The following is a 26,913-nucleotide window of genomic DNA, read 5'->3' as shown; positions in this document are numbered from 1 at the left end:
ATTAACCACAGACTATGTATACATATATGCATAGCCTTTGGATACAGACAATAGTGGGGTGAAGGCCTGGAGTGTGGCGGGAGCTGGGTGTAGTTGGGCAAATGAGGGGAAAATGGGGGACATCTGTAATACTGTCAAAAATAAACAAAGTAATAAATCAAAAAGAAAAACTTAGCACTTTATTATATAACAGCAACATGGAGGTAAGCCAGAAAATAGTCATTCCTGGAAAGCATTATCATCCTTAGTTAAAAAATGTTGCTAATAGGAAATTTCTCATATTAGAAAATTTTAGAAGCTTTATAAACATTAGTTTCCTTTTCCTTCTCACCCGCTACTTTATCTCAGAAGACAAGTGTCAACAAAAACCTAAAGAAAGCTGGAGTGGCTATTCTAGTATCAGGCAAATGGACTTTAAGATAAAAATTATTAATAGAGACAAAAAAGGAACTTTTATCATGATAAAAGGAGCAATTTTTTAAGAAGGTAAAACAATTACAATATGTGTATCTAAAAACCAAGCTCCAAAATTTAGAAAGCAAAAAATGACAGAATTGAAGGGAGGAGTAGACAATTCAACAATAATTGTTAGACATTTCAATACCCAAATTTAAATAATATATATAACATGTAGATCAACAAGGAAGTAGAAAGCTGATTGACATTATAAACATTGTAACTGACAGAGAACATCTATAGAACACTCCCCTAACATTAGAATATATATTTTTGTCAAGTGTACATGGAACCTTCTCCAGGGAAGATCATATGTTAAGTCATAAAATGTGCCATTAAATTGAAAGTCATATAGTGTGTTCTCCAACTTCAATGGAATAAAATTAGAAAATAACAACAGAAGGAAGTTTTGGAAATTCCCAAATGTGTAGAAGTTAAACAATACATCCTAAATAATCAAGAGATCTACCTGGGCAGCTGGATTGGGCAGTGTCAATCCTATGATTGCTAGTGATGAGCCTCAAGGTTAGAGCCAATGTTAAGCAGGAACTAAGATATGCTGCTGCGTTCGATTCTCAAATATTTCTTGGACTTGTCTTTGTCTGTAAACAAACAAATATGCATTTAATGGCTTCCCGGATAAATTCCCAACCCCATTATAATCAAGCCTATGAATCTATTGGTCTATTATTCATTACTCCCCAATTCAACTGCCCAGCTGGGTTGATCCCCAAGGCCTCATAATACAGGATGTGCCTTCACACCCTCTATGCCTTGGCTGTGCTATTTTCCTCATTTTGAATATCCAGTATCATCTATCGTTGCCCATCCAGACTCAATATAACATCATGTATATGCCACATTTTGTAAACTATAAAATAATAGACAAACTTTAACTACATTTACTGAGATTACTCCCTTCAAGAACCAGTTTAAGTACCCCTCGTCCTAAGAGGCCTTACTAAATCCCTTTAGCCCTCATCAATTTCTTTCTTCTTTTCTATATTTTCTTTTTTCTTCCTTCCTTCCTTTCTTCAAAATTGTATTATCCTTGCTGTATACCTCCATGCCCCTCTTCCAATACCTAGTAACTACTTTTTCTGCATTCTGTGTTCATCATTTCCTGTTTTTTTCACAGTATTTGTCATCCATGTATATATTCTGAAATAATAAACTGTTATAATTTGCTTTTTTCCAACCTCACATAAAAGCAATCATACTGTATGCTTCTGTACTTTGTTTTTCCTTCTTGTCCTGTTAGTTAATTTGAATAGGTATTATATACATGGTTTAAAAATCAAAACACTATAATACAATATACTGAAAAGCCTTCCTTCCTTCCTTATTGCAGCCACCCTATGTCCCCCTCTACCTACTTGCCATAGGTAATCACTCATTAATTTCTTTTGAATCTTTCCAATATAAGTAAACATACCTGTATTCTTACTTCCCCCCTTTTAAATTAAAAAGTACTTAATTTATCACATATAGATCTTTCCATGTCTGTATACAGAGCACTTTCTCATTCTTTATATTTGCATAACATTCTATGAAGTGCATCTACTATGGTTTTTAATGCACACTTGGATATTCCCTAATCATTTCCTAATACAATGCTGCAGAAAATAACATATGTCATTTTTTATGTGTGCATGCATTTCAGCAGGATAAATTCCTGTGAGTGGGCCTCCTGGTCAAAAGGGAAATACATTTGTAATTTTGATATGCATTGCCAAATTGCATTTCATAATGGATGTACATTCTATACTCATACCAATGATATATGAATGCCTATATCCCCTCTGCTTCATTAAACTTAGATCTTAATAATCTAATAGGTAAAAAAAAAATCTCATTGTAGTTTAATTTGCAGTTGTTTTTATGTGTAAGTTTTTTTTATGCTTATGGTCATTTGTTTTTCTGTGAACTACCTTTTCATTTTCTTTGCACATTTTTCTTTTAGATTATTGATACTTTTAAAAAAATGATTCCTAGATATTAATTCTTAGAATTACATAAGTAAAAATTTTTCTCTGATTCGTCATTTGTCTTCTGATTTTTCATGACAGTTTTGCTACAGAGAAGAGTTTTTTAATGTAATTAATTTGTGAGTTTTAAAATAGCTCTGAATTTTTAATCAAAGTTAGAATGTGCTTCCTAATCCAATTTCATAAAGAAATTCTCTTATGTTTTCTTTCAGTACTAAAATGATTTTATTTAAATCTTTGGGTTTTTGTCAGTGTACAGTATAAGGACTTGATCCAACTATGTTTTTCTAAGTGGAGCTACCTCATTGCTCCAATACAACATTATGTAGAAGATTCATCCTTATTGGTGCATATAGCTATAATTCATTCATTTTAAGTGTTAAATTCCATTGTGTGACTATAAACAACTTATATAACTTCTCCAGTGATAATGAGCATTTTGGTTATTTCCAGTGTTTTGTAATTATGAACAGAGCTGTTGTAAACATGTTTATACATATTTTATTTTTAAAGTCTGTAGTCCTATCACTTAAAACTTGCATTAATTGAACAAATGAGTTGCTATTTAACTATTTTCTATTTACTCATTCTTTCATGCTAGAACTTGAGAGAAAGAAGATAATCTTACATCTTTGGGCTATATACCATATTGACTAGGAGAGGAATGAGCTCTCAGTACAAAATAAATAGAACTGATTTCAATTAAATTGAATGTAATTAGCACAATGTAAACTGCTGTAGGCAGTGAAATGTAACATGAAATAGTTTATTTCCTATTAACTTACCAAAAGCAAAAACAACAAGATAAAATTAACTACACACATTTTAAGTAAGTATGTCTATTTTTTAAGGTTATGGAGACATGAAATCTTAACAAGAAGCATACAAGTCAATTAATTCATTCCTCTTTGATACTCTTGGAAGTTCTCATTTGCATATGAATACTCATATAGCTTCTGTGATCTAGCAAAAGCAGATGAAATATGATGAGAATTTTATTGCACAATTTACTCTTCATACATTCCAAAAGAGTAACTTGGCCTTATTTGGCCTATCTTTCACATTGTTATTTTTGACTAATCTATTTGTTTAACTAATATGTGCCTAAAGTTGTTACTACATCCTCTTATGATGTTAGCCTTTCAGAATGCATTCCAGGCTAGGGTTTTATCCAGGGCTTAACAGCTTGAGTTTTAAATGAACAAAATCTATATCTCTTTCAGAACTATAACTGATGTTCTTCCTTATCCAGTTATTACAGCAGCTGTACACAAAATAGTCGCAAATAGGCTGGTGCAATCCCTTTTTAGGACTGAGTCAACTTATGAAAAATAAATTAGTAGCTTTTATTCACACTGAAGATTACCAGAAACTCATATTTATATTACAGTTAAGAGGCAGTCCTAAAAGTGCACATTTCCATTAGCCATAAGATATTGAGGTCTTAGGAAATGGTATGCCTAAAGAAAAGCAGTTTAAAAATGAGATCTTGTGTAAATTTTTTAATAAAATAAAAATTAAATGACAATATGTTAGCTAGAGAAATCTTTTACTATAAAGTAAAATTATGATTTTACTATTAAGTAATGCTTAATACTATTAAGTCAAAATGTTGTGTTATAATTAATGCGGAATTAAAATGTCTGTGAGCTTTGAGCCTTGTAGAACCGCACTTAGCACTGTATTTCACATACAAGCCAATATCTCTTTTTCTGCACTAAAATACTATACTGGTTACCTACCAGAAAAGTCATAATTACATTCTTTGGAAAATAACTTGCTACAATGACTAATACAATGTAAGACAATTATGTTTGTTTAGGTTTTGCATGGTATTTGTCTTAGACTGTTTAACTGCTATAATAAAAATACCACAGACTGGGTGACTTAAACAACAAACATTTATTTCTGACAGTTCTCAAGACTGGGAAGTTTAAGAATAAGGCACTGGCAGATTAGTTGTCTGGTGAGAGCCTGCTTCTGCTTCATAGTCAGCAGTCTTCTTGCTGTGGCCCCAAACAGTAAAAGGAGCACAGGAGGTCTCTGAGATCTCTTTAATAAGTGCATTAAACCTGTTCTTGAAGGCACTGCGGTCATGACCTAATCACTTCCCAAAGGCTCCAGCCCCTAATAACATCATTGTGGGGATTAGGTTTCAACATAGGAATTGGGGTGGGCACAAATATTCAGTCTATGGCAGTGCTCAGTGGTTTCTTATTCACAGAATGTCTACACATCTGTTTTTATTACTGAGTAAAACTAAAAATGCCCTTAGTGCTTATTGCTAAAAGGTATTATTCTACCCAGGGAGCCTGTTGACATAGACAACAATACCATAAATACCATTAATTACTCCCCACAAGGAAATATTTATTTTCAAAATGATGTAAAATTCTCCATTCCAGATACACAGAGATTCTGCACCAGGTACCTCAATAAACTCTAATGCTATAATGTCTCATACTTTTATTTTTATAGTTCTTTTATATCACATTTTCCCTGTTTGTCTAGGGAATTAGTGAGCAAGTATTTAACATCAGTGTTAATATTTAACATTGACTTGTGGAAGAAGCTGATGATATACTTTCTATCTGCTTTTTACATCATTTCTAAATTTATCCAACAATTCAAAATGTATTCATCACTGCTCTGGGTTTAGGTTAAAAATAAATCTTACTATTAGTGCAATAGTGTAGACTTTTCTCAATCAAAATAATTTTTTAAAGTTTTGTTCCTAGAGTAGAAATTTTAGTATTTTGTGCCAGTATTTGCCTTAAGATTATAAGGGACATAAGTGGATAATAATACCTTGTGACCCCTAATTTTAACGAGAAAAGAGATCATTCCCAGGATTTTTCAAACTTGAACTTGTAAAGAGCTATCTTTTGTTTCGTTATGGAAGATGTGACCTGGAAGTATCTATAGCTATGTCCCCCAAGACATGGAGAAGCTGGTCTGAGAGAATGAATCTGAAATTCTGTAAGGAAGGGAGAAGGGGAGTGGGAGAGAGGGAGTGAGGGAAGGAGGGAGAGAGAAGTCTAATAAAGCCAATACATCTCAATTGGTTTAAACAAGTTCGAAGTATGTTTTTGTCATGTGAAATTAGATAATGTCAAGACATTAAGAAAAGTGGAGTACTGCAAAGAAAAGATATGATTCCATTGGGGGACGAAGACAACGGTAGAATACAATGCTTTGTAAACAATATTAAGAGATTTGGTTAAATCTCTTTTCACTTTTCTGTTAGGATACAAGCCATACTGGTGATGCCTTGCAGTCTTCAATAAGTATAAGACAGAGACCAGCAAGGATCCAAGCTGGCTCATCAGAAAAAAGAAACTGACCACTGGGATCAATCAATAGTTTTGTCAAAAGAGCCTATTTCACCTGTCATCAGAAATCCAAAGTAGCAGAAGGTAAAAAAATCATGTGTCCTGCTGAATTAACAAAGACTGAACACTTTGTCCTATACCAAATATAGTGTGTTGGCTTGAAGTGATGCATTTAGGAGTCAGAGAATTGGGGATGGTTTAATCTCCCATGATTCACAAAATTATCTCCTGTGTACTCCCTGCCTGACTCCCTCTCCAAACCCTCATTTTAAAATGCAGCAACCTAGCCCGGCCGGGCGTGGCTCAGCAGTTGAGCATCGACCTAGGATCCAGGCGATCGGAGTTCAATTCCCGGTCAGGGCACATGCCTGGGTTGCAGGCTCGATCAATGACTCTCTCATCATTGATGTTTCTGTCTCTCTCTCTCCCCCTCTCCTTTCCTCTCTCTGAAATCAATAAAGATATATTAAAAATAAATAAATAAAATAATAAAATAAAATAAAATAATAAAATAAAATAAAATAAATAAAATACAGCAACCTAGTATCAACCCAGCAGCAAAGTTAAGCTGCTTCAGGTAATTATATCCCCCAACCATGTTTCAAGTCTTCCTTTATCTCTGGCTGTTCTGAAACAGTGGCCTAGGGCAGGCAGTTAAATTGAGGGTAGAAAGGATAGACAGAGACCCCAAATTTTTGCTAATAGATAAAGTCTATGGCTATAGGCTAAAGATACAAAGATTTTGCTTGACAACTATGGCACATTGTATTTTCCAAAGATGGCCACAAAAATACCTCCCATACCACATTCTTACTATGTGATATTGGCATTCTTCCTTTTGCATAATATCTATGTCTCTTTGATCCTGAGTGGACCTCTGTGACTGCCTTGACCAACAGAATTTAGTGAAAGTGATGGCATGAGGCTGATGAGGCTAGTTTAGAAATATGCCATGCACTTCCACCTTGCTCTCATGGGATATTTGTTCTTGGAACCCAGCTACCAAGTGTGAAATTAGCCCATGCAGAAAGAACACATACAGAGGCCATTTATTGTCGATATTCTTGCTGATAGTACTAGTCAACAGTCATCATCAGTGAGACACTTGAAAGCACCTTCAGGTAATTCTATCCCCCAACCATGTTTCAAGTCTTCCTGTTAAAGTTCCAGACACATGGAAAAGAAACAAGCCTTTCCTATGTCTTGGGTCTCCAAGGCCATACTCAGTTTTAATAGTTCAAGCTTTTATACTTATGGTTTATTAAAGTGAAAAAATAAATTAAATAATTATAATAATTAAAATCAGCAAAGGAAAAAGGAATACAGGCAGAATCTTCTAGAGATCAGGCATGGGTTTCCAGTTGTCTTCTCTCAGTGGAGTTTAAGAACAGCACTGAATTCTCTAAGTAATGATGTGTGATAAAACTCATGAAGTATTGTCAACCAGGGAAGCTCATCTGAGCATTGTTGTCTAGTGTTATTATTGGCAGTCATTCTCATAAGTATTGAGTGCATGTTTGTCTGACCTTCATTACTCTGCCTATAGTTCCTTAAGAGATTGAACTGATACACTATTGCCCAAGGCCCTTACCACAGGTCACATTGTTGTTGTACTCTAAGTCTCCAGGTATACAATGACATTCTTATGAGGCAGAATATTCCAAGGGTTTAGACATTAACTCCTAGGGTCCAGTCAGAGCCACTCTTTATTTAGAATATGCAGGGTTTGAACAACCCAAGTCTGCTGAGTTAACTATCTATTGCACAGAAGGTTAGTTCAGAAAGATGCCGTACTCTTCCACCCCGTTCTCTAAGGTATTCATTCTTGGAATCCAGCTACTTTGCTGTGAATAAGTTCAAACTAACACATGCAGAAAGGACACATGGAGATGGCGACGGACTGAGTGGAAGCTACACTGACATTCTACCAGGACCAATCTGGATTTACAAATAAACATAGAAAAACCATCCTGAAAAACAACTGAAGACTAGCTGGAGAGCACCCTCATAACCAAGGAGGAAAACTGGAGACTGCACAGAGACTGGTAGGAAGTGCGGAGGACGGGAGGGCTGGCTGGGCTCCCATAGGCAGCAGCTGAATGTCTGGAGGGATATCTCAGCCATGAGGGGTTCCCACTGAGGACTCGGGGGCCTAAACATCAGGCTTCCCAGACAAGAGCACCAGAACTGAGAAAGGTGCCCACATAACATCTGGCTGTAAAAAGCAGCTGGGTTTCTGTCTGCCAGGGAGAGGCAGCTGGATTTGCAGGAACCCTCTTACAGAACTAACACACAATGTTTCTTGTGCAGCCACTCACCTTGGGCTCTGGTGGAGGGGGAGTGGAGTAGACTAGAGCTATATAGGGAGAGTCTGGAATGGTGGGCTCTGGAGAGTGAGATCAGTGGATGCCCATCTAGATTCCTGTACAGATTTATTCCCCCAGACTGTGGAGGACATCATTCTAGGGTTGCCAATTTGGGGCTTTTACCTGAGGGAGGAAGCAATTGCCCCACCCTGCTCAAAAGCCTCTTGCACTGCCCAGAGGAGTTTCTATAGCCTGAGGCTTGTTAAGAGACTGATAACAACCAGCCACCCAACCCTTTGGAGCTTCTAGAGCCTGAGGCTCATTAAGAGAATCAGATTATTCAGCCTGCAGGCAGAGGCCAACTTCAGAGTGCTTTGAGTCTTTGCCTGATCTGCTTTGAGACCCAGGCCTTAGAAAAGCAGACTTTGGTGTGCAACTTGGTCCTGTGCAAATGCACCCAGCCCCAGCAGTGGAGACCTCAAGCCTAGGGTTTGTTGATAGCGCCAAACAGGGTACTCAGGGCCAGTCACAAACAGCGTCTGACATTGGCCTCTACCAGAGATCCTCCAAAAAGACTGAGAGTCCTATCAGATCTACCTAACACTTAAAAACAAACCCCAAAAAAGTAGCCAAAATGTGGAGACCAAAAAACAAGACCTAAATGAAAGAACAAGAGAAGTCTCCAGAAAAAGAGCTAAATGAAATGGAGAGAAGCAATCTCTCAGATATAGAGTTCAGCATACTGATGTAAGGATGCTCAATAGCATGAAACAATATATGGAAACTATGAAAAATGACCAGTCAGAAATGAAGAATGACAAAGCAGAAATAAAGAATACATTGGAAGGAATAAACAGCAGATTAGAGGAAGCTGAGAATCAGATCAGTGAATTAGAAGACAGGGTAGAAAAAAACACTCAACCAGAGACCCAAAAACAATAAAAAAATAGGAGGATAGTTTAATGGAGCTGTGGGACAGCATGAAACGTAACAATATTTGTATTACAGGCATGCTAGAGGAGGTTGAAAGTAAGCAGGGGTTAGAGAACCTGTTTGAAGAAATAATGGCAGAAAACTTCCTTCACCTAGTCAAGGAAAAAGTCACACAAGTTCAGGAGGCACAGAGAGTCTCAAGCAAGAAGAATCCAAAGAGGCCTACACCCAGACACATCATAATTAAAATGCCAAGACTCCAAGACAAAGAGAGAATATTAAAGGCAGCTAGAGAAAAGCAATCTGTTACCTACAAAGGAGCTCCCATAAAGATGTCAGCTGACTTCTCAACAGAAACTCTACAGGCCAAAAGGGAATGGCATGAAGTATTCAAGGTAATGGAAAACAAGGATCTGAAACCAAGAATACTCTATCCAGCAAGGCTAAAGGAGTTTATCACCCCAAACCAGCATTGTAGGAAGAAACTGCTGTAATTAGAAGTAGAAACAGAGAAAGAGAAACATAGGCATAAAGGATTAAAATGGCAGTAGTATCAGTAATAACCTTAAATGTAAATGGATTAAATGCCCCAATAAAAAGAAGTAGGGTGGCTGAATGGATAAGAAAACATGACCCAAACATATGCTGTCTACAAGAGACCCACCTCAGAACAAAAGACTCACACAGGGTGAGAGTGAAGGGATGGAAAAAAATTTTCCATGGAAATGAAAAAAAAGCTGAGGTAGCAATACTCCTATCAGACAAAATAGACTTCAAAATGAAGACCATAATGAGAAGACATACGAATGGCTAAGAGAAATATGAAAAAATTCCCCATATCACTAATCATTAGAGAGAGGCAAATTAAAACCACAATGAGGTATCACTTCACACCTGTCAGAATGGCTACCATCAACAAATCAACAAACTACAAGTGCCGGCGAGGGTGTGGACAAAAGGGCACCCTAGTACACTGCTGGTGGGAATGCAGACTGGTGCAGCCACTATGGAAAGCAGTATGGAGTTTCCTCAAAAGATTAAAAATTGACATGCCATTTGACCCAGTGATCCCACTGCTAGGAATATATCCTAAGGAACCCAAAACACCAATCACAAAGAAGTTATGCACTCCTATGTTCATAGTAGCGCAATTTACAATAGGTAAGATCTGGAAACAGCTCAAGTGCCCATCAGTAGATGAGTGGATAAAAAAACTGACACATTTACACCATGGAATACTATGGAGCTATAAAAAAGAATCTTTTATTCTTTGGCACAGAACGAAGGGAACTAGAAAGTATTATGCTAAGTGAAAGACAAATACCACATGATCTCACTTATATGTAGAATATAATAAACAAAATAAACTGATGAACAAAATTGACCTAGAGACACAGAAGCATGGAATAGACTGAAGGATCTCAGAGGGAAGGTGAGGAGGGAGGAGTGGATAGGGAGAGGAAAATAAATAAATAAAAACATAAATAAATAGAATATCTGAATACTCTAACTCTATTAAAGAAATTGAATCCAGAATCAAAAACCTTCCCAAATGGAAAATACCAGGCCCAGGTGGTTTACCTGTTAAAATTTATCAAATATTTAAGGAAGAAATAAGAATAATCTTACACAAATTCTTTCAAAAAATAGAGGGAGAGAGAACACTTCTGAACACTCATCATGAGACAATCATAACTCTTATATAAACACCTGACAAAGACATTACAACAAAGGAAATTTACACATCATTATTCCTCATGAGTATGAATACAAAAATACTCAATAAAATATTAGCAATTTGAATTTAGCAATATATGTAAAAGATAATATTTTATTATCAAGTGGGATTTACCTTGGGAATACAGGGTTGCTTCAAAATTGAAAGATCAATTAATGTAATTTACCAGATTAACAGAATAAAGGAGAAAAGCCACACACACAAAAAAGAACACATGGAGAGATCATATATAGATATTCTTGCTGATAGTCCTAGTCAACAGCCAGCATTAAACAGGCATGTGAAAACACCTCCATATGATTTTGGCTCCCACTGTCATCCCTGGCCTCCAAGACTTCCAGAGAGCTCCCCAGACATCATGAAACAAGACTTTCCCACTATTTTCTGTCTAAATTCCTGGCCTACACAATTTCTAAGCCTACTAAAATGGCTGTTTTAGGCAAATAACTTTGGAGTGCTTTGTTACAAAACAATAAATACTACACCAGCTTTTGGATTCTCAAAGTAGAGTGCTGCCCCCCCAAATCTAAAACATATGGCACTAGCTTTGGGAAAAAGTGAGAAGAAATTAGAAGGGTCTTGAGGATACTATCTGAAAGTCTAAAGGGCTTCTAGGAGACAGATGAAGCTAAAGTGCTAAGTGGAGACTGTCAGTGAAGGCTTAAAGACAAGTAGGGAAATGTTACTAGAAGCTGAAGGAAAGAAAGCAATTGTTTAGTGGCAGAAAGTTTGCCAAGACTATTGTTTGCAGTAATGTAGAAAATAGAAAATACCTAGAATTTAATGGATGCAGAATAGTAAAAATGCCACCTTTTTAATATTTGAATTTATGATTTATGATAAAATGTAAGAGGAGAGGTGAACTAAAGAATGCATTGTTAAATAAAAATGGATTTGTACTTTGTGGGTTCAAAGTAAAGCTGTTTCTTGTACCCAGCATTTCCACATGGCACTTTTTTTAAAAAAAATTAAGAAATTAGTCTGGCCAGCAGGCTCAGAGGTTGAGCATCAACCTATGATACAGGAGACTGAGGTTCGATTCCCAGTCAGGGCACATGCCTGGGTTGTGGGCTCCATCCCCAGTAGAGGGCATGCAGGATGCAGCTGTTCAATGACTTTCATCATTGATGTTACTATCTCTCTCTCCCTCTCCCTTCCTCTCTGAAATCAATAAACTATATATTTTTTTAAAAAATAAGAAATGATTTTTAGGTAAAGATAAAATCCAGAATGGTACGTAAGAGCCTTTGTTAAGACTTTAGAAATACCTAACATAGTGACTCTTACATAACCTTTCAGACAGCTCCTTAAGGATCTTAGGAGTAAGTCTGCATTTAAGAGAGTTTCTAAAAATACTAAAGAATACTAAATGTGCTATCTCATAGACATCTCATACTGGGAGCACAAGGTAGAGAAAAAATAATATCAAAGAGTTTTGTGGGTATGGCTTTGGCCAAATAGAGTGGGTTATACATTGGTACATGAGAAACACACAAAACTTTTTAAATAATTATATCAGCTTGAACTGAAAAGTATAGAGTCAGTACAAAATGGAAAGAGGCCATTGGACTACCAACTTTTGCATGGAAGATGCAGGCTGAGAAAATGACTCAGACACAAACATCTGGAGTACTTTTGATGGAAAAGGAAGAATGCCTCAGAAAGCAAAACCAAGATCTCAGAGAGTGGAGCCAAGATTCATGAACAATGTTCAAGGAGTTTAAATGAGTACTAATCAAGAAAGTGAAATGTTCCTAGATGGGTTTCAGAATTGCTACAAAGCAGTGACTGTTACATGCTTCCTGTTTTACCTATTTTCAAGAGGGATTGTCTATAGCAGATATTCTAGGACTCTCCCACTATATGTCAAGTGTGTGTGAGGGACAGGTAGTATGTTTCTTTATCTCAGAATTTTTCAACTCAAAGAGCTGTAATCAATTAACTACACCTAAGCAGCATTATCCACACCTGGACTTGATTTAGATGACAGATACTAGACTGTGAACTGAGGAGGCTTAAAGATCTTATAAGGTGAAATAATTATATTTGACATGTAGAAGGGATGTAAAATTTTGGTACAATAGTGCATATAGTAGAATATCATATTTTCTAAAGAAGATTGCAACAATGTCTCCCATCCTATATACCTACTCTTCTTAAATTCTGATTTTTAACACTCCTCTCCTCAAGATGGGGTCTGTCTTCTCCCCTGAAACTTGAGCAGATCCTTGTGATTATCTAAAACAATAGAGCATTATGCTATGCATTTTAATGATCACTGTCTCAGAACACTTGCTTTTGCATCCCAGTCAGTATGCTGTAAAGAAGCCCAAGCAGCTCAGAGAGGCCATGCTAGAGAGCAACTGAGGCCTCCCACCTGCAAACGTCATTGAGGTCCCATCCAGCAGTCAGCACCAACATGACTGTCATGTGAAGCCATCTTGCATTATTCCAGTTCAGCCATCTCAACTCACGTTGTATGCAGCAGGGACAAAGGATATTTGCCTTTCGTGCTCAAACTGCAGATTTGTGAGTAAATGGTTTTTTTATTGTTGTTTAAAGTCACTAAGTTTTGAGGTGGTTTGTTACACAACAATAAATAATGGATTTCTGGAATCACTTAAAGTAAAGGTTCTCAACTGGGGACAATTTTGCTCTATGGAAGACAAACTGCAGATACTCTTGGTTGTCACAACTGGGACAGGGTGCTACTGGCATTTAGCAAGTCAAGACTAGGAATGCTGTTGAACATCCTACAATATGCAGAACAGCCCCTAAAACGAATTATCTGGCTCAATATGTCATTGATACTGTGGTTGAGAAATACTGATTTAAAGTTTCCCTGAAAAAAATGACAAGCGTATGGTCACCTTAAGTCTCAAACCTAACAAGTGGCCTACAGTTCATTTCCTTATGTTATCTCAAATATTCCAGTCCTTCAAAAGGTGCTTTTATGATAGCACAACTCTCCAGAAGAAAAATCTCAAACAATGCCTTTTTTGGCATTCACCTCAGGGACAATGAATAAGGAAGAGCCTCTCAAAAGGAACAATCCAGTGCATCTAAAATGGAAGATGAAGGAACTAGTGTTTGCTGCGGAACAATGGGCACTGACTGTTCTGTCTTTCAAAGTAGGAGTTTTATTGTGTTATGTTGCTTTTGTTCCTCCACTGTAGTGGGTTGACTAGTGTTCCTCCCAAATTCATATTTACTAAAACCTCAGAATATGACCTTATTTGGAAATAGGGATTTTGCAGATATAACCAGTTAAGATGAAGTCATATTGGATTATGGGTGGTCTCTAAACCCAATGAGTGGTGTCTTCATGAGTGAAAGGAAAGAAAAATTCAGACACACACATGTGAAGAAGAGTCCACAGGAAGGGCATATGAGAACTGTATTTCCTGAGTCCTACCTTGATAAAACTTTGCCTGTGCCCTTTATTTTTGAAAGTCACTTCATACAAAATCCTTGGCTCACATTAGCTTTCTTGAATATCTTTAATATGTTACTTTTCTTTATTCTGATCTAAACGATTACTGTAGAAAAAGTCTGATGATAATGTATATTTCTTCCCCTTTCAAGTCATATCCCTCCCTGAAGTTGGAGGGATACACAAAGGATTTTTTTCAAAGTCCAGTAATTTTACTAGAATATGTCCTGTGTTGGTTATTTTGAGTCAATATTCTCAGGTATACAGTGTGTCCTTTCAATATGTAGTTTCATATAATTTACTTTTAATTCAAGAAAGTTTTCTTGAATCATAGTTTTTAGTATTTATTTGTACCTTTGGATTGTTTTTTGTCTTTGGGGACTCATATGTTTGCTCTTTTTATCGTATTTTCTTTTTCTTTTTTTAAAATAACAAAAAATATTTTACTAAAACATAAGGTTTATAGAAGTTTTCAGACAAGCTATACAAAATGGCTACAAGCTTTTTCTTGAAGGGAGGATTTTACATTTGACAGTAAAGTCACAATGCTATTAGTAAGGGCTGTGATGTTTGTTTAATGTTCCCATTTTGGTTCAATCAAGCTTGTCCATCTACAGCATCTACATAAAGTTAGACTTGGCTAGAGAGCATATTCTAAAGGACCGGTTAGCTACTTTTATCCAATGCAATTGTATCATCATAAAAAGAGGGAAATGAGCCAATAAAGTTAAAATAAAACTACCTTCTCCCCCCAAAAAATAATAAAATAAAGAAAAGCACCCACAGCCCTGCAGCTAACTCTGACAACTATCTTCATTCACAGTGCTTTATATTTAAACCATGATGGGGGGAAATGAATAAAAGTAGAGAGGGCCAATTGCTTTTAAACATTTCACAACAATCCCGATGATATTTCTAGCCTCTGCTCATGCTTTATAACAGTGAATCAGGACAAGACATAGATTTGCTAACATGCATTTAATCACCAAAGGACTGGAGATGTGTGGCCCTTTATTCCTGTAATGCTTCTAAAACTGTGTTCATTAAGAGCAAACAACAAAGAAAGAAGTCTCAGCAGAAGAGAAGTGATGCATACTTGATGATCATATCAATTTAAATATTATTCATGGCGTATAGCCTAGTCCATGTCTACTTGTTTTTATGGCTTGGGCTTTGTTGGTCTTCTACTGCTCTGCTACATCATTTGCTAATTGATTGCCTGGATTGGGAACACTTAGCACAGCGTGGATCAAGAGCAGAACTGTCCAAATCTGCAGTGCTGGGGACCACTTATCTTTCAGAATATCTGAACATATTCTTCCCAACTTGTCTACATTAAGATAATAAATTTTGGTCATGAAATGTACTTTAGGTGCTGCCATCAGGTATTTTTTTTTTTGAAGGAATAGTTCAAGTTTAAAAGTCCCTCCCTCAAAAGGGGAATCCTGGGGGCCAGCAATGACCACATGAAAATAACAGGCATTGCTCTCCTCTGGTTGTACTTTAATGCTGGGAATAAGTTCTGCCAGCAAACGCTGGGTTTCCTTGATAATTCTGCTGGGCAGACTGGCCATCTTGTCAGATCCCAAGTACAGCCTCTGGTCTAGTCTCTGACTCTGCTAGCCTCATGCATAAATCTTACGCTATTTTCAATGTTAGTTTCTTTGTCTATAATACTTTATACTTCTTTCTTCATTTCTTTTTGATTTTATAGAAAAATTTTCTGCCCTAGCCATTTTTGCTCAGAGGTTAGAGTGTTAGCCCACAGACTGGAGGGTCCTGGATTTGATGCCAGCTAAGGGCATGTACCTTGGTTGCAGGCTCATCTCCAGCCCAGGTCAGGGCTCGAGTGGGAGGAAACCAATTGTGTCTCTCTCACATCGATGTTTCTCTTTCCCCCCATCCCTGCCCCCTCTCTCTCCTTTCTCTTTCCCTTCCACTCTCTCTGAAAAGAAATGGAAAAAATATCCTTGGGTGAGGATTAAAAAAATTTTTTTTCTTCCTTTTTACCTTACATTGTTCTTAAGGATTATTGATTTTTACCTTTGTACCCCTTTTAGTTTAGCCTCTATTTATGTGATACTGTTTTCTTCTTTTCTAATTCGTTCCTGGGGTCTATCACCTCACTTCTGAGTTTTTATTTCTGTTTTGTATGGTTCTTTCCTGACATGTATTAACTTTTTAATGTCTTTTAGCATGTTTTAAAATAATAGTTTATAGTTTTGTTCTGTTTTGTGGGCACATCTTTCTGATGTTCTTTCAGTATTTGTAACAGAGTTATTCTGCTCTATTTTCTCTTTTTTCTTATGATAATTTTGTATTGAATTTTACCTTGATAATTTACTGTTGCCCATTTTTATGTGATATTAATTTCCTGAACTTTTACAATGATGCAGGGTTCAGAAAATCATGTCCAAATTCAGAGAGTTCCATCTTCCCTTGTTTTTATGAAGTGTTAAAAAATATAGTGTATTTGGGGATTTCCTGACTCTCTTCCCCTCTCTGGCTGTTAAGCACTTGAAATATGGTTACTGTGACTGAGAAGCTAAATTTTAAATTTTAATTAATATTATTTATTTAATTAATTAACATTTAAATAACCACATGTGATGACTGGCTACCATATTAGAGAATGTTCTTCTACCCTTTTACTTTCCATCCCCTTTTCTGCCCCATCCTACTCAACTTTTTATTTCCCTCCACACACTTTCTTATTGTGGGACCCTCTCCTAGAAGGGAGTCCAGGAGCATCAGTTTTGAGATATTACAATGATGAGATTGCTTTAGCCTCTTCAATTTTAACTACTGTTTCAGTTTCTTTCAGAAGATTGGCCTGCAGTGTTTTATTTTACTTATTTACTCTTTTATTGATTTGAGAGAGAGAGGAAGGAAGAGAGAGAGAGAGAGAGAGAGAGAGAGAGAGAGAGAAACACTGATTCATTGTTCCATCCATCCATGCATTCATTGGTTGCTTCTTATATTTGCCCAGACTACAGGTTAAACTCACAACCTTGGGATATCAGGATGATGCTCTAACCAATTGAGCTATCCAGCCAGGGCAGGACTGCAGTGTTTTAAAATGAATAACTGGAGAACATCTTGAGTTCTCCTGCCCATCAGACACTGCCCCACTGCTTTCCTTCCTTCCCCCAAATTATTGTTTATACATGTCTTGCTGTCATTACCCCATCTTCCTAAAATGCTTTGAATAATATATTTTTAAATGTTTTTTTTCCATTAAGAAATATGTCATGCTCATCATAGCACATGTTTTTAAAGAAAGGAAAGAATTTTTATGGATTCACCAATCAAAGGCAAACCACTGCTGACATTTTAGTGTATTTTCTTTTTAATTTACCTTTATTGTTGAAAATATTATAGATGTCCCTTTTTCCCCCCCATTGATCCCCTCCACCCTCCATCCACCCCACTCCCAAGCCTCCCCCATAACAATGTCTGTGTCCATGGGTTATGCTTATAGACATACAAGTTTTTGATTAATCTCTACCCCCCCACTCCCCCCCCACCTTCCCTCTGAGATCCCTCAGTCTCTTCCATGCTTCTATGCCTCTGGATCTATTTTTTTCATCAGTTTATTTTGTTTATTATATTCCACATATGAGTGAGATCATGTGGTATTTGTCTTTCTCTGACTGGATTATTTCGTTAAGCGTAATACTCTCCAGTTCCCTCCATGCTATCCCAAAGGATAAAAGATCCTTATTTTTTACAGCTGCATAGTATTGTAGCGGAAAAGACTCAGGCCGTACACCGGAGGAGGAGAAAGGAGACCTTTATTAACGGATGCGGTCCCAGAGGAGGCAGTCTCCAAATTCTGGGCCCCGAACAAAGGGCTTGGGTCAGCTTTATAGGGTCAGAGGTCGGGCCTGCTTGTGGCATGAAAATAGTGGGCGGGGTTCCAGAGGTTAGATAAGGTTACATATACATTCAGGCGGGTAATCTGATACCTGAAATGGGGAATCTTCCTAAAATGGTGGCGGTTCCTGCCTCAGTATGCCATGGTGCAAATGTACCACAGCTTTTTTATCCACTCATCTACTGATGTGCTCTTGAGAAGAATGTATATTCTGCAGTCTTGGGGTGGAATGTTCTGTAAATGTCAATTAAATCCTTCTGATTTAGTGTGACATTTAGGTTCACTGTTTCCTTGCTGATTTTTTGTCTGGAAGACCTATTCAATGAAATCAGTGGGGTGTTAAAAGTCCCCTAGTATGAATATCTTGCTGTTGATTTCTCTCTTAAATTCCTCTAGAAGGTTTTTTATAAATTTCGGTGCTTCTGTATTGCATGCATATATGTTTATCAGGATTACATTCTTTTGTTGGATCGATCCCTTTAGTATTATGTAGTGACCTTTCTTGTCTCTTGTTATGGTCTTCAATTTGAAGTCTATTTTGTCCAATATGAGTATTGCTATCCCAGCTTTTTTTTTTTTTTTTCATTTGCATAAAAATTTTTTTTTCCATCCCTTCACTCTCATCCTGTGTCTTTTGTTCTGAGGTGGGTCTCTTGTAGACAGCATATATTTGGATCATGTTTTCTTATCCATTCAGGCACCCTACTTCTTTTTATTGGAGCTTTTAATCCATTTATATTTAAGGTTATTAATGATAGATACTTATACTATTGCCATTTTAATCCTTTATGCCTATGTTTCTCTTTCTCTGTTTCTACTTCTAATTACAGCAGTTTCTCTAACATTTCCTACAATGCTGGTTTGGGGTGGTAAACTCCTTTAGCCTTGCTGGATAGAGTATTCTTGGTTTCAGATCCTTGTTTTCCATTACCTTGAATACTTCATGCCATTCCCTTTTGGCCTGTAGAGTTTCTGTTGAGAAGTCAGCTGACATCTTTATGGGAGCTCCTTTGTAGGTAACAGACTGCTTTTCTCTAGCTGCCTTTAATATTTTCTCTTTGTCTTGGAGTCTTGGCATTTTAATTATGATGTGTCTGGGTGTAGGCCTCTTTGGATTCTTCTTGCTTGAGACTCTCTGTGCCTCCTGAACTTGTGTGACTTTTTCCTTGACCAGGTGAGGGAAGTTTTCTGCCATTATTTCTTCAAACAGGTTCTCTAACCCCTGCTTACTTTCGACCTCCTCTGGCACTCCTATAATACGAATATCGTTACATTTCATGCTGTCCCACGGCTCCCTTTGAATGTCCTGTTTTTTAATTGTTTTTTTGTTTTTGGGTCTCTGATTGAGTGATTTTTTTCTACTCTATCTTCTAATTCACTGATCCGATCCTCAGCTTCCTCTAATCTGCTGTTTATTCCTTCCAATGTATTCTTTATTTCTGCTATGTCATTCTTCACTTCTGACTGGTCATTTTTCATAGTTCCCATATATTGTTTCATGCTGTTGAGCATCCTTACAATCAGTATTCTAAACTCTATATCTGAGAGATTGCTTATTTCCATTTCACTTAACTCTTTCTCTGAAGACTTCTCTCGGTCTTCCATATGGGGCTTGTTTTTTGGTCTCCCCATTGTGGCTGCCTATTTGGATTTATTTCTATGTATTAGGTAGATCTGCTAGGACTCTCAGTCTTTTTAGAGGGTCTCTGGTGGAGGTCATTGTCATATACAGTTTGTGACTGGCCATGAATGCCCTGTTTGGAACTATCAACCACCCTCTGCTTGAGGTCTCTGCTGGATCTGGGTGCAGTTGGATAGCACCAAGGTGCACATCAAAGTCTGCTTTTCCAAGACCTGGGTCCAGAAGCCGACCAGGCAAAGACTCAAAGCACTCTAAGGTATTGCTCTGCAAGCAGGCTGAATAATCTGATTCTCTTAATGAGCCTCAGGCTGTAGAAACTACTCTGGGTAGGGTGAGTGATTTTCTAGCAGGGTGGGGCAAATGCTTCCCCCTCAGGCAACAGCTGCTTGGAAGGTAAATGTCTGCCTATGCAGTATGGGAGAATGGCTCAGCACTGGAATCCAGATGGGTGACCTCTGATCTCAATCTCCAGAGCCCACTACCCTAGGTTCTCCTCAAACAGCTCCAGTTCACTCTCCCCTCCCTCTGTTGGAGCCTAAGGTGAGTGGCTGCACATGAAACTTTGCGCATTGTCTCTTTAATAGGGTGCCAGCATTTCCAGCCACCTCTCCCTCAAAGATAGAAACCAGGCTGCTTTTCACAGCCAGATGTTATGTGGGCAGCTTTCTCAGTTCTGGTGCTCTTGGCTGGGAAGCCCAGCCTGGGGATTACACCCCAGAGTCCTCAGTGGGAACCCTCATGGCTGAGATATCCCTCTGGTCCTTCAGCTGTTGCCTTTGGGAGCCCAGCCAGCCCTCTTGCGCCTTTGCACTTCCTACCAGTTCTCTATACCATCTCCAGTTTTCCTCCTTGGTTATGAGGGTGCTTTCCAGCTTAGTTGGTTGTAGTTGATTAGTCAGGATGGTTTTCCTGTATTTTAGTTGTAATTCCAGTTTGGTCCTGCGAGAGTGTCAGTGTAGCTTCCACTGAGTCTGCCGCCATGCTAGCCTATTTTTCTCATGTTCTTTTTCTGTGCATAGTATTTTGCAATGGTGAGCATTATGTGTGTACATTCTATATTTTATTTTCTTCCCATAACATTAAAATTGTTTACTATTACAAACATTTTCAAGTATTATTGTTCAGAACCTATCATAAATCTATCATATGCATTATTTACTTAGCCAATCCCTAATGTTTGGTCCATTAAAAAATATTTTAAAGATTATAGTTTGCTCTGAGATATATTGGTGTATCCTTATAGAACAATGTGTAATCCTATACAAGTTGCTAATGAACAATAATAGCTATATTAGTACCATAGGAGTGCCACAAACAGGTAGGTATTAATAAATGATTAACATCTTTAAAGAGGACTCCTGGGACCACATTAATAATTGAGACAGGTGTAGTCATTTTTATCTTGCAAATTTACTTCACCTAGTGTAGAAAACTTTCCCATTGGTGTTTCCTTTTCCCAGTGCTTTTAGTATGTTTACTGCGTCTGTGTTTATATGCACATATGTATTTGTGTATATGTATGTGCCTGTGTATTTGTAATCAATCATCTGCATCTCTAGCCCAGATCTTTCTTCTGACTACCAGGCTCAGATCCACTTGTTCTTACAAAATCAACATATACAACACTAAACCCATTAATCATTCTTAATCTTTCTTCTTTTCTGTTTCTTACCTTAAGGAGTGAGGTACATCCACCCTATCAGGCACCCAGAAGAGATGCCTGAAAGTTATTTTAGACTTCTTATCTTCTCTCCCTTCAAAATCAATCAATCAATTCCAATATTTTCTATCTCTTTAATATCACTGGTTACTCCTCCTAACTTTCCATACCCATTGCTACTCCCTTATTTTGGCCATTATCCTATTTCAGGTGGGATATAGCTAAGATTTCCCAAATTTACCAATGATTTCCTTTGTGTTAAATCCAATGGGCATTTGATCTTTCTCTACAATATGACATTGTTGACAAACTGCTTCTTGAATTTCCTGTCTTGGTCATCGGGACTCCACTCCAGTATTTTTTTTCTTACCCTCTGACTAGCCTCATCTCTTTTCTGTGCTTCTCTTGCTCAGTTTTGCTCAGTTGTAGTCACTGATATTCTGTTATTTTGCAGTCTCCCATGCTAATCTTATTCCACCCATGATTTTCAATTATTTAACTATGTGGGATGTTGACTCCTAAATCACAATTCCAGTCCAGGTCTTATCAATAAGACTTATATTAGATACTTCACTTCAGTATCCCAACCTAAAACCCCGTATATTTAAAACTGTACTTTTTATCTCCACCATCCCCCAAAGAAAGCAAAACTAAACAAAATCCTGCCCCTTATCCTATATTTTCTCTTTTCCTGAACCTTCTACATAGGTGATCTAGCCAGAAACATGTGTGCCATCTATTCATTCCTCTGTCATCAACATATCTAGTCACCAAAGTAGTGCCGATTCTAACTAATTTATAGCTAGCTTAACACTTTAGTAGCTGAATAGGCACTTATAGTCCTAGCCTCCTAACTTAGCACTTATCCACCTCAATTTTATTTTCTATATAATTGGTACAATAATGAGTCCAGATAGAAATCACTGAATATAAACTTCCATCCTTGCCAGTGATACACATACAAAGTGATGCTGTAGAGTGGGCAGGGAGGAGAGAAAGGGGAGAATTTAATGGTCAAAATAAACTTTTAATGGTTAAAAATTTCTCAGCGTCATCTCTGAAATCCCAACTAAACCAAAAATTTATGTTATGCTCTAGCTGGCGTGGATCAGTGGTTAAAGTGTTGGCCCACGGACTGAAGGGTCCTGAGTTCCATTCCAGCCAACGGCACATACTGTCATAGGCTTGATCCTGGCTGCATGCTGGAGGCAACCAATCAATATGTCTCTCTCATATCAGTGCTTCTCTCTCTCCCCCTTCCACTCTCTTTGAAAAAGCAATGGAAAAAATATCCTCGGGTAAGGATTAAAAAAAAATTATTTAGTTACATTTGTTTGATGCCTTGTTTAAACAGCTTTACTGGACATTTTCCATCTGTTAATCTCCCCGAAAGAGACTGAATTGCCTTGTCATAAACCTCATGTCATTGGATCTTACACTAGGTAAATATTTTAGAGGACCAAAGTTTTAGGATGGTTTGGTAAATTGGAATGGGAAAGTTTTACTTCAACTGAGTGATTATCCATTTTGATCATTGCACTTTTAGTTTATTAATAGGATGAGGAAAACATGCACATTATAAATCAATGTTCTGTTGAATAATGTTAACAAATAGGTAAGTAAGCAAAGGGTTGAAAGTGTTGACTAAAATAAATTTTGAATGTTTTCAGTTTTCCAGAGGCAAAGGGGAAAGACATCTGGATGCGAACATTTACTTTATTTGGGACTTTTTTATTTAATTTAATTAATTACTTTATTTATTTTTATTTTCATCTGAGGACATTTTCATTGATTTTAGAGAGAGAGGAAAGGAGAAAGAGAGAGAAGCATCTGTTGCCTCTTGTATGTTCCCTGACAGGGGATAGAACCCACAACCTTTTTGGTGCTCAACCAACTGAACCACCTGGCTGGGCACGACTTTTTCATTTTAAAAGTAGGTTCCAGATTAGGAAATAACCTGCTGTCGACCCATTACGTTTTTTTGTTTTTTTTTTGTCATAACATCAAACTGAAAAATAAGAAACACCTGGACTTTCCTCTTTTACTTAGTAAAAGTGGTGTGATTACATTCCCAAACATCCTGGATACTTTGCTTTAAGACTTATAACCACTAACTCTGCCCCAAGAGACTCAGAAATTGGGCAAGATCTCTGCATCTCCGGTATCCTCAGTTTCCTGTAAAAAGAGAAAGCCAGACTCAATCTCTAGGATCCCTTCCAGATCCACCAATCTGATGGTATTTATTTCAATTGTTCCTGAATGAGGCCATGAAATGGATCCTGTGTTGGTGCCCCAGCACTGCTTGCCAACCTATGAAACTGCTTCATCAAAGCATGAGACCCAGGAGCAGCCTCACACCACTTACCCTAGCAGGGACAAAGCACAAGCCTCCACTTCCAAAGGAAAGATGCAGCCTGTCTGTGAAGTGATTCACACCACCCCACTTTGGAACAATGGAATGCTCAGAAAACACATAACAATCTTCATTGATGTTAAGACTATGAGATGATGTTCCTTTTTTTTTTAAACCATGCTCCCAGGGTTCCCACTTAGAACCCTAAGTCTCTCTCACTCCAACCTAGAATCAAATCCAAAGTCCTTATGTTTACTTACTTATTGAATTTATTGGGGTGCCATTGGTTAATAAAATTATATAGGTTTCAGGTGTACAATTCTGTAATAGGTTCCTTTTCAGTGCTGGGGACTGGAGAAAAGCATTTGCGAAAAGGCTATCTTCACAATTCAATAATGAAATTAGAGTGCAATGCCCATCAAAGGGATCCCTAACAATCTCCGCAGTACCTTTTCTTTCTCCTAGCCCTGAAAATAAACGAGGAAGCTAGCAGTGGGATAAGTACTCCTCAGGATACAGGTCGAAGGCCAACACAAGTACAAGCTACCGGAACGGAAAGGGCTCTTCCTTCTCTTCAGCCGGGGGCAGGCTTTACGAGTGCGTGCGCAGACCATCGCTCCCGCAGAGACCCGGTACCCGCCGGGCGACCCCGCTCCTGGGGCCCCGCCACGTACGCAGTCCCGCCCCTCACCTTGACGGCGGCGCACTCTGGCCCTGAAGGTGCCTGCGGCGCTCGGTGATTGGCGGCTGCCCTGCGCTGCCCTGCTACCATTGGCTGCCCGGGACTCTTTGTTCCAGGTCCCCGCCTCAGGATGGCTGCAGCTGACTGGGCGGCGGAAGTTTGACGGTGCCGGGCGAGTGGCTGCTGCACCGGCGCCCACGTCCCTGCAGATCACCTCCCACCTCTCACCCCCAGTGCCCGCGGCGTAGCCGGAGGACTGGAGAACCTGTGCGTGAGAACCTGGACTGGAGAAGGGACGTCTCTGGTACACAAACATGGATCTGGAAGCCAAAGTCAAAAAGGTAGGCGGCGGCGGGCTGCGGCCGCTTCACCTGGCTGTCGGCGGTAGGTGGGGCTCAAGGGCTTCCTGGCTCTAGCCAGCTCCCCGACCGGTGCCCCGGGCACAGGTGCCCGCCCCTGGGGGTAGACGGGATACCCGACGTCCCGGTTAACTCCTGAAACCCGGGACCGACGGAGTCGGGCACGCGAGAATGGGCCGGCGCGGGGCCTGTCTCTGGTCTAACTACGTCCGACGGTTGGAAGTATTTGAAACTTCCCTCAAGATGTTTCAGCTGCGCCTCGCCTCCCAAAAATAAATGGATGAGGTTAGGAACAGTTCGGGCGAGACTGTGACGCCAATTCTTCGGTCTGCGTAAGTGCAACACTATTAAGACTAAGACTCGTGGCTTAGGGTGCTGGTGTGGCTGACAGCTCAGGCCTCCGCCTCTCCCAGCCTGGCTGCCCTGGGGTCGCCTGAGTGAGTGCTGGTTTAATGCCCTTCATTCGCACCCGGGGCTGATGATTAAGTGAAAAGTGATGGGTTTTTTTTCTCTCATACATTTCTTTATTGCCAAAGCACTGCCACCCTCTTAGGAAGTTATCTCTCAAAAGAAAACGTTCTTCCTCTTTGGCAGCTAACCCCAAGTGGCGACTGTCTCCAGTGCTTTTAGCGCCCGGTGACTTTTCCCGCCTGACTGCCCTGGGCGACGCGACCCAAGACACTTCCTGAGCTGCTCCCTCTTTACGTGAGCCTCTGGAGAAAGGGGTGGGGACCAGACTGTGACTCAAAAGGAATGCTGATGTCACATTCCACTGATGTCACATCCCCGTGTAATGTTCTGTGTGTAAGGTCTGTTTCTAAGTAACTGCTCGTGTTTACTTTGCGGTAAATTTAAGCTAGCTGCCCCTTATCAAACAGAGAAGGAAGTTTTGCAGAAAGAGAATAGAATCTAATTTTCTTCTCTTGCTCACTATGCTTGCCAGTATTGCTGTTATTTTATCTTTTAAAGACAAAATTTCTGACTTGAGCATTAATTCTGTTCATGCCCAAATTTGGATTTTTGAAAATGCATGAAAATCCAAATATTAGGTTAGGAAGCTGTTGAAAAAACAAAAACTTGCAGTGAGAAAACAGTTCATCCTTTATCGGAACCAGCATTCAAAGGGAATCTAAGGACAGGAAAAGATAATGTAAATTTTAGGAGTAGCATGATTGCATCCTAGTCTTTTCCCACTTGGTTTCTTAATTCTTTTATTGAGACTAATATTTTTTTGTTCATCTTGCTTGCCACTAAGCAAGCATTTTGGTTGCTGCTTAGTTAGCCTTCTGTTGATGAACACTTTTTTAAATGGGTAATAGTTACTTAATTTAGTAGTTGTCTAAAATTTGGGGGGTCTTCCATGCTTATAAATATTGATTCAAAAACTGCTTTTAAACATCAACATTCTTTGGTGAGGGGGGCGAGAGGGAGGGATGAATAGGTGAAGCAGAGAATTTTTATTAGGTCAGTGAAATTATTTTGTATGATACTATAATGATGGATACATGTCATTATATATTTGTCAAAATGCATAGAATAAATAACACCAAGAATGAACCCTAATAAAAACTATGGACTTTGGGGGATAATGATGTGTCAATGTAGATTCATCAGTTGTACCAAATATACCATTTTCGTGTGGGGTATTGATACTGGGGAAAGCTGTGTATGGTACGGATATATGGGAACTTTGTGCTTTCTGCTCAGTTTTGCTATGAATCTAACACTACTCTGAAAAATTAAGTCTACTTAAAAAAAAAGTTAACATCTAAAAGTGATTTTGAAAGTATTTGAATATGGTAATGGAAGATTTGACTTTGGGTGGTGGGCACACAGTGCATATACAGATGATGTATTATAGAATTGTACACTGAAACCAGTGTCACCCCAATAATATTAATCTAAAAAAAGAAAAAAGTATTTGAGACAAAGAAGAAGTAATTCTGAGGGAGAAAGTCCAAAGTTAAAAATTAACTTTGTGCTTGCAAGGGAAAATGCAGACATTATTTATAAACAATTTCCTTAGTTTTAAAATGTGGATTATGATAAATAGTACCCTTGATATATGGTGTAATTATTCTCCTTCATCTCTTCTTTACTTTAAAAGGTTATCTTTTCAGCCAAGAATATTATCCTTCTCTCTAATTTTCCTCC

At 38.3% G+C, this 26,913-nt stretch overlaps 1 protein-coding gene and 1 pseudogene across 2 annotated transcripts in view; one reads left to right on the top strand and one right to left on the bottom strand.

The window, feature by feature from the left end:
- Positions 1-15,370: 15,370 nt before the first annotated feature.
- Positions 15,371-15,787, bottom strand: LOC308561721 (ubiquitin-conjugating enzyme E2 N pseudogene; annotated as a pseudogene). Its single transcript has one exon. The product of its transcript is annotated as a ubiquitin-conjugating enzyme E2 N pseudogene (transcript).
- An 8,749-nt stretch (positions 15,788-24,536) lies between these two features.
- The window catches only part of TES (testin LIM domain protein), a 43,498-nt gene continuing 41,121 nt past the window's right edge, over positions 24,537-26,913 (top strand). The window contains exon 1 of the mRNA XM_081147567.1: positions 24,537-24,741. Within this exon, the coding sequence (XP_081003693.1) occupies positions 24,715-24,741 (27 nt within the window). The 5' untranslated portion in view covers positions 24,537-24,714. The remainder of the gene's footprint in view (positions 24,742-26,913) is intronic.

This window comes from Miniopterus schreibersii (assembly GCF_964146895.1).
Source record: "Miniopterus schreibersii genome assembly, chromosome: 9".
Classification (NCBI taxonomy): domain Eukaryota; kingdom Metazoa; phylum Chordata; class Mammalia; order Chiroptera; family Miniopteridae; genus Miniopterus; species Miniopterus schreibersii.
The sequence above is the reverse complement of the archived record's forward strand: the minus strand, read 5'-3'. Positions and strand labels throughout refer to the sequence as shown.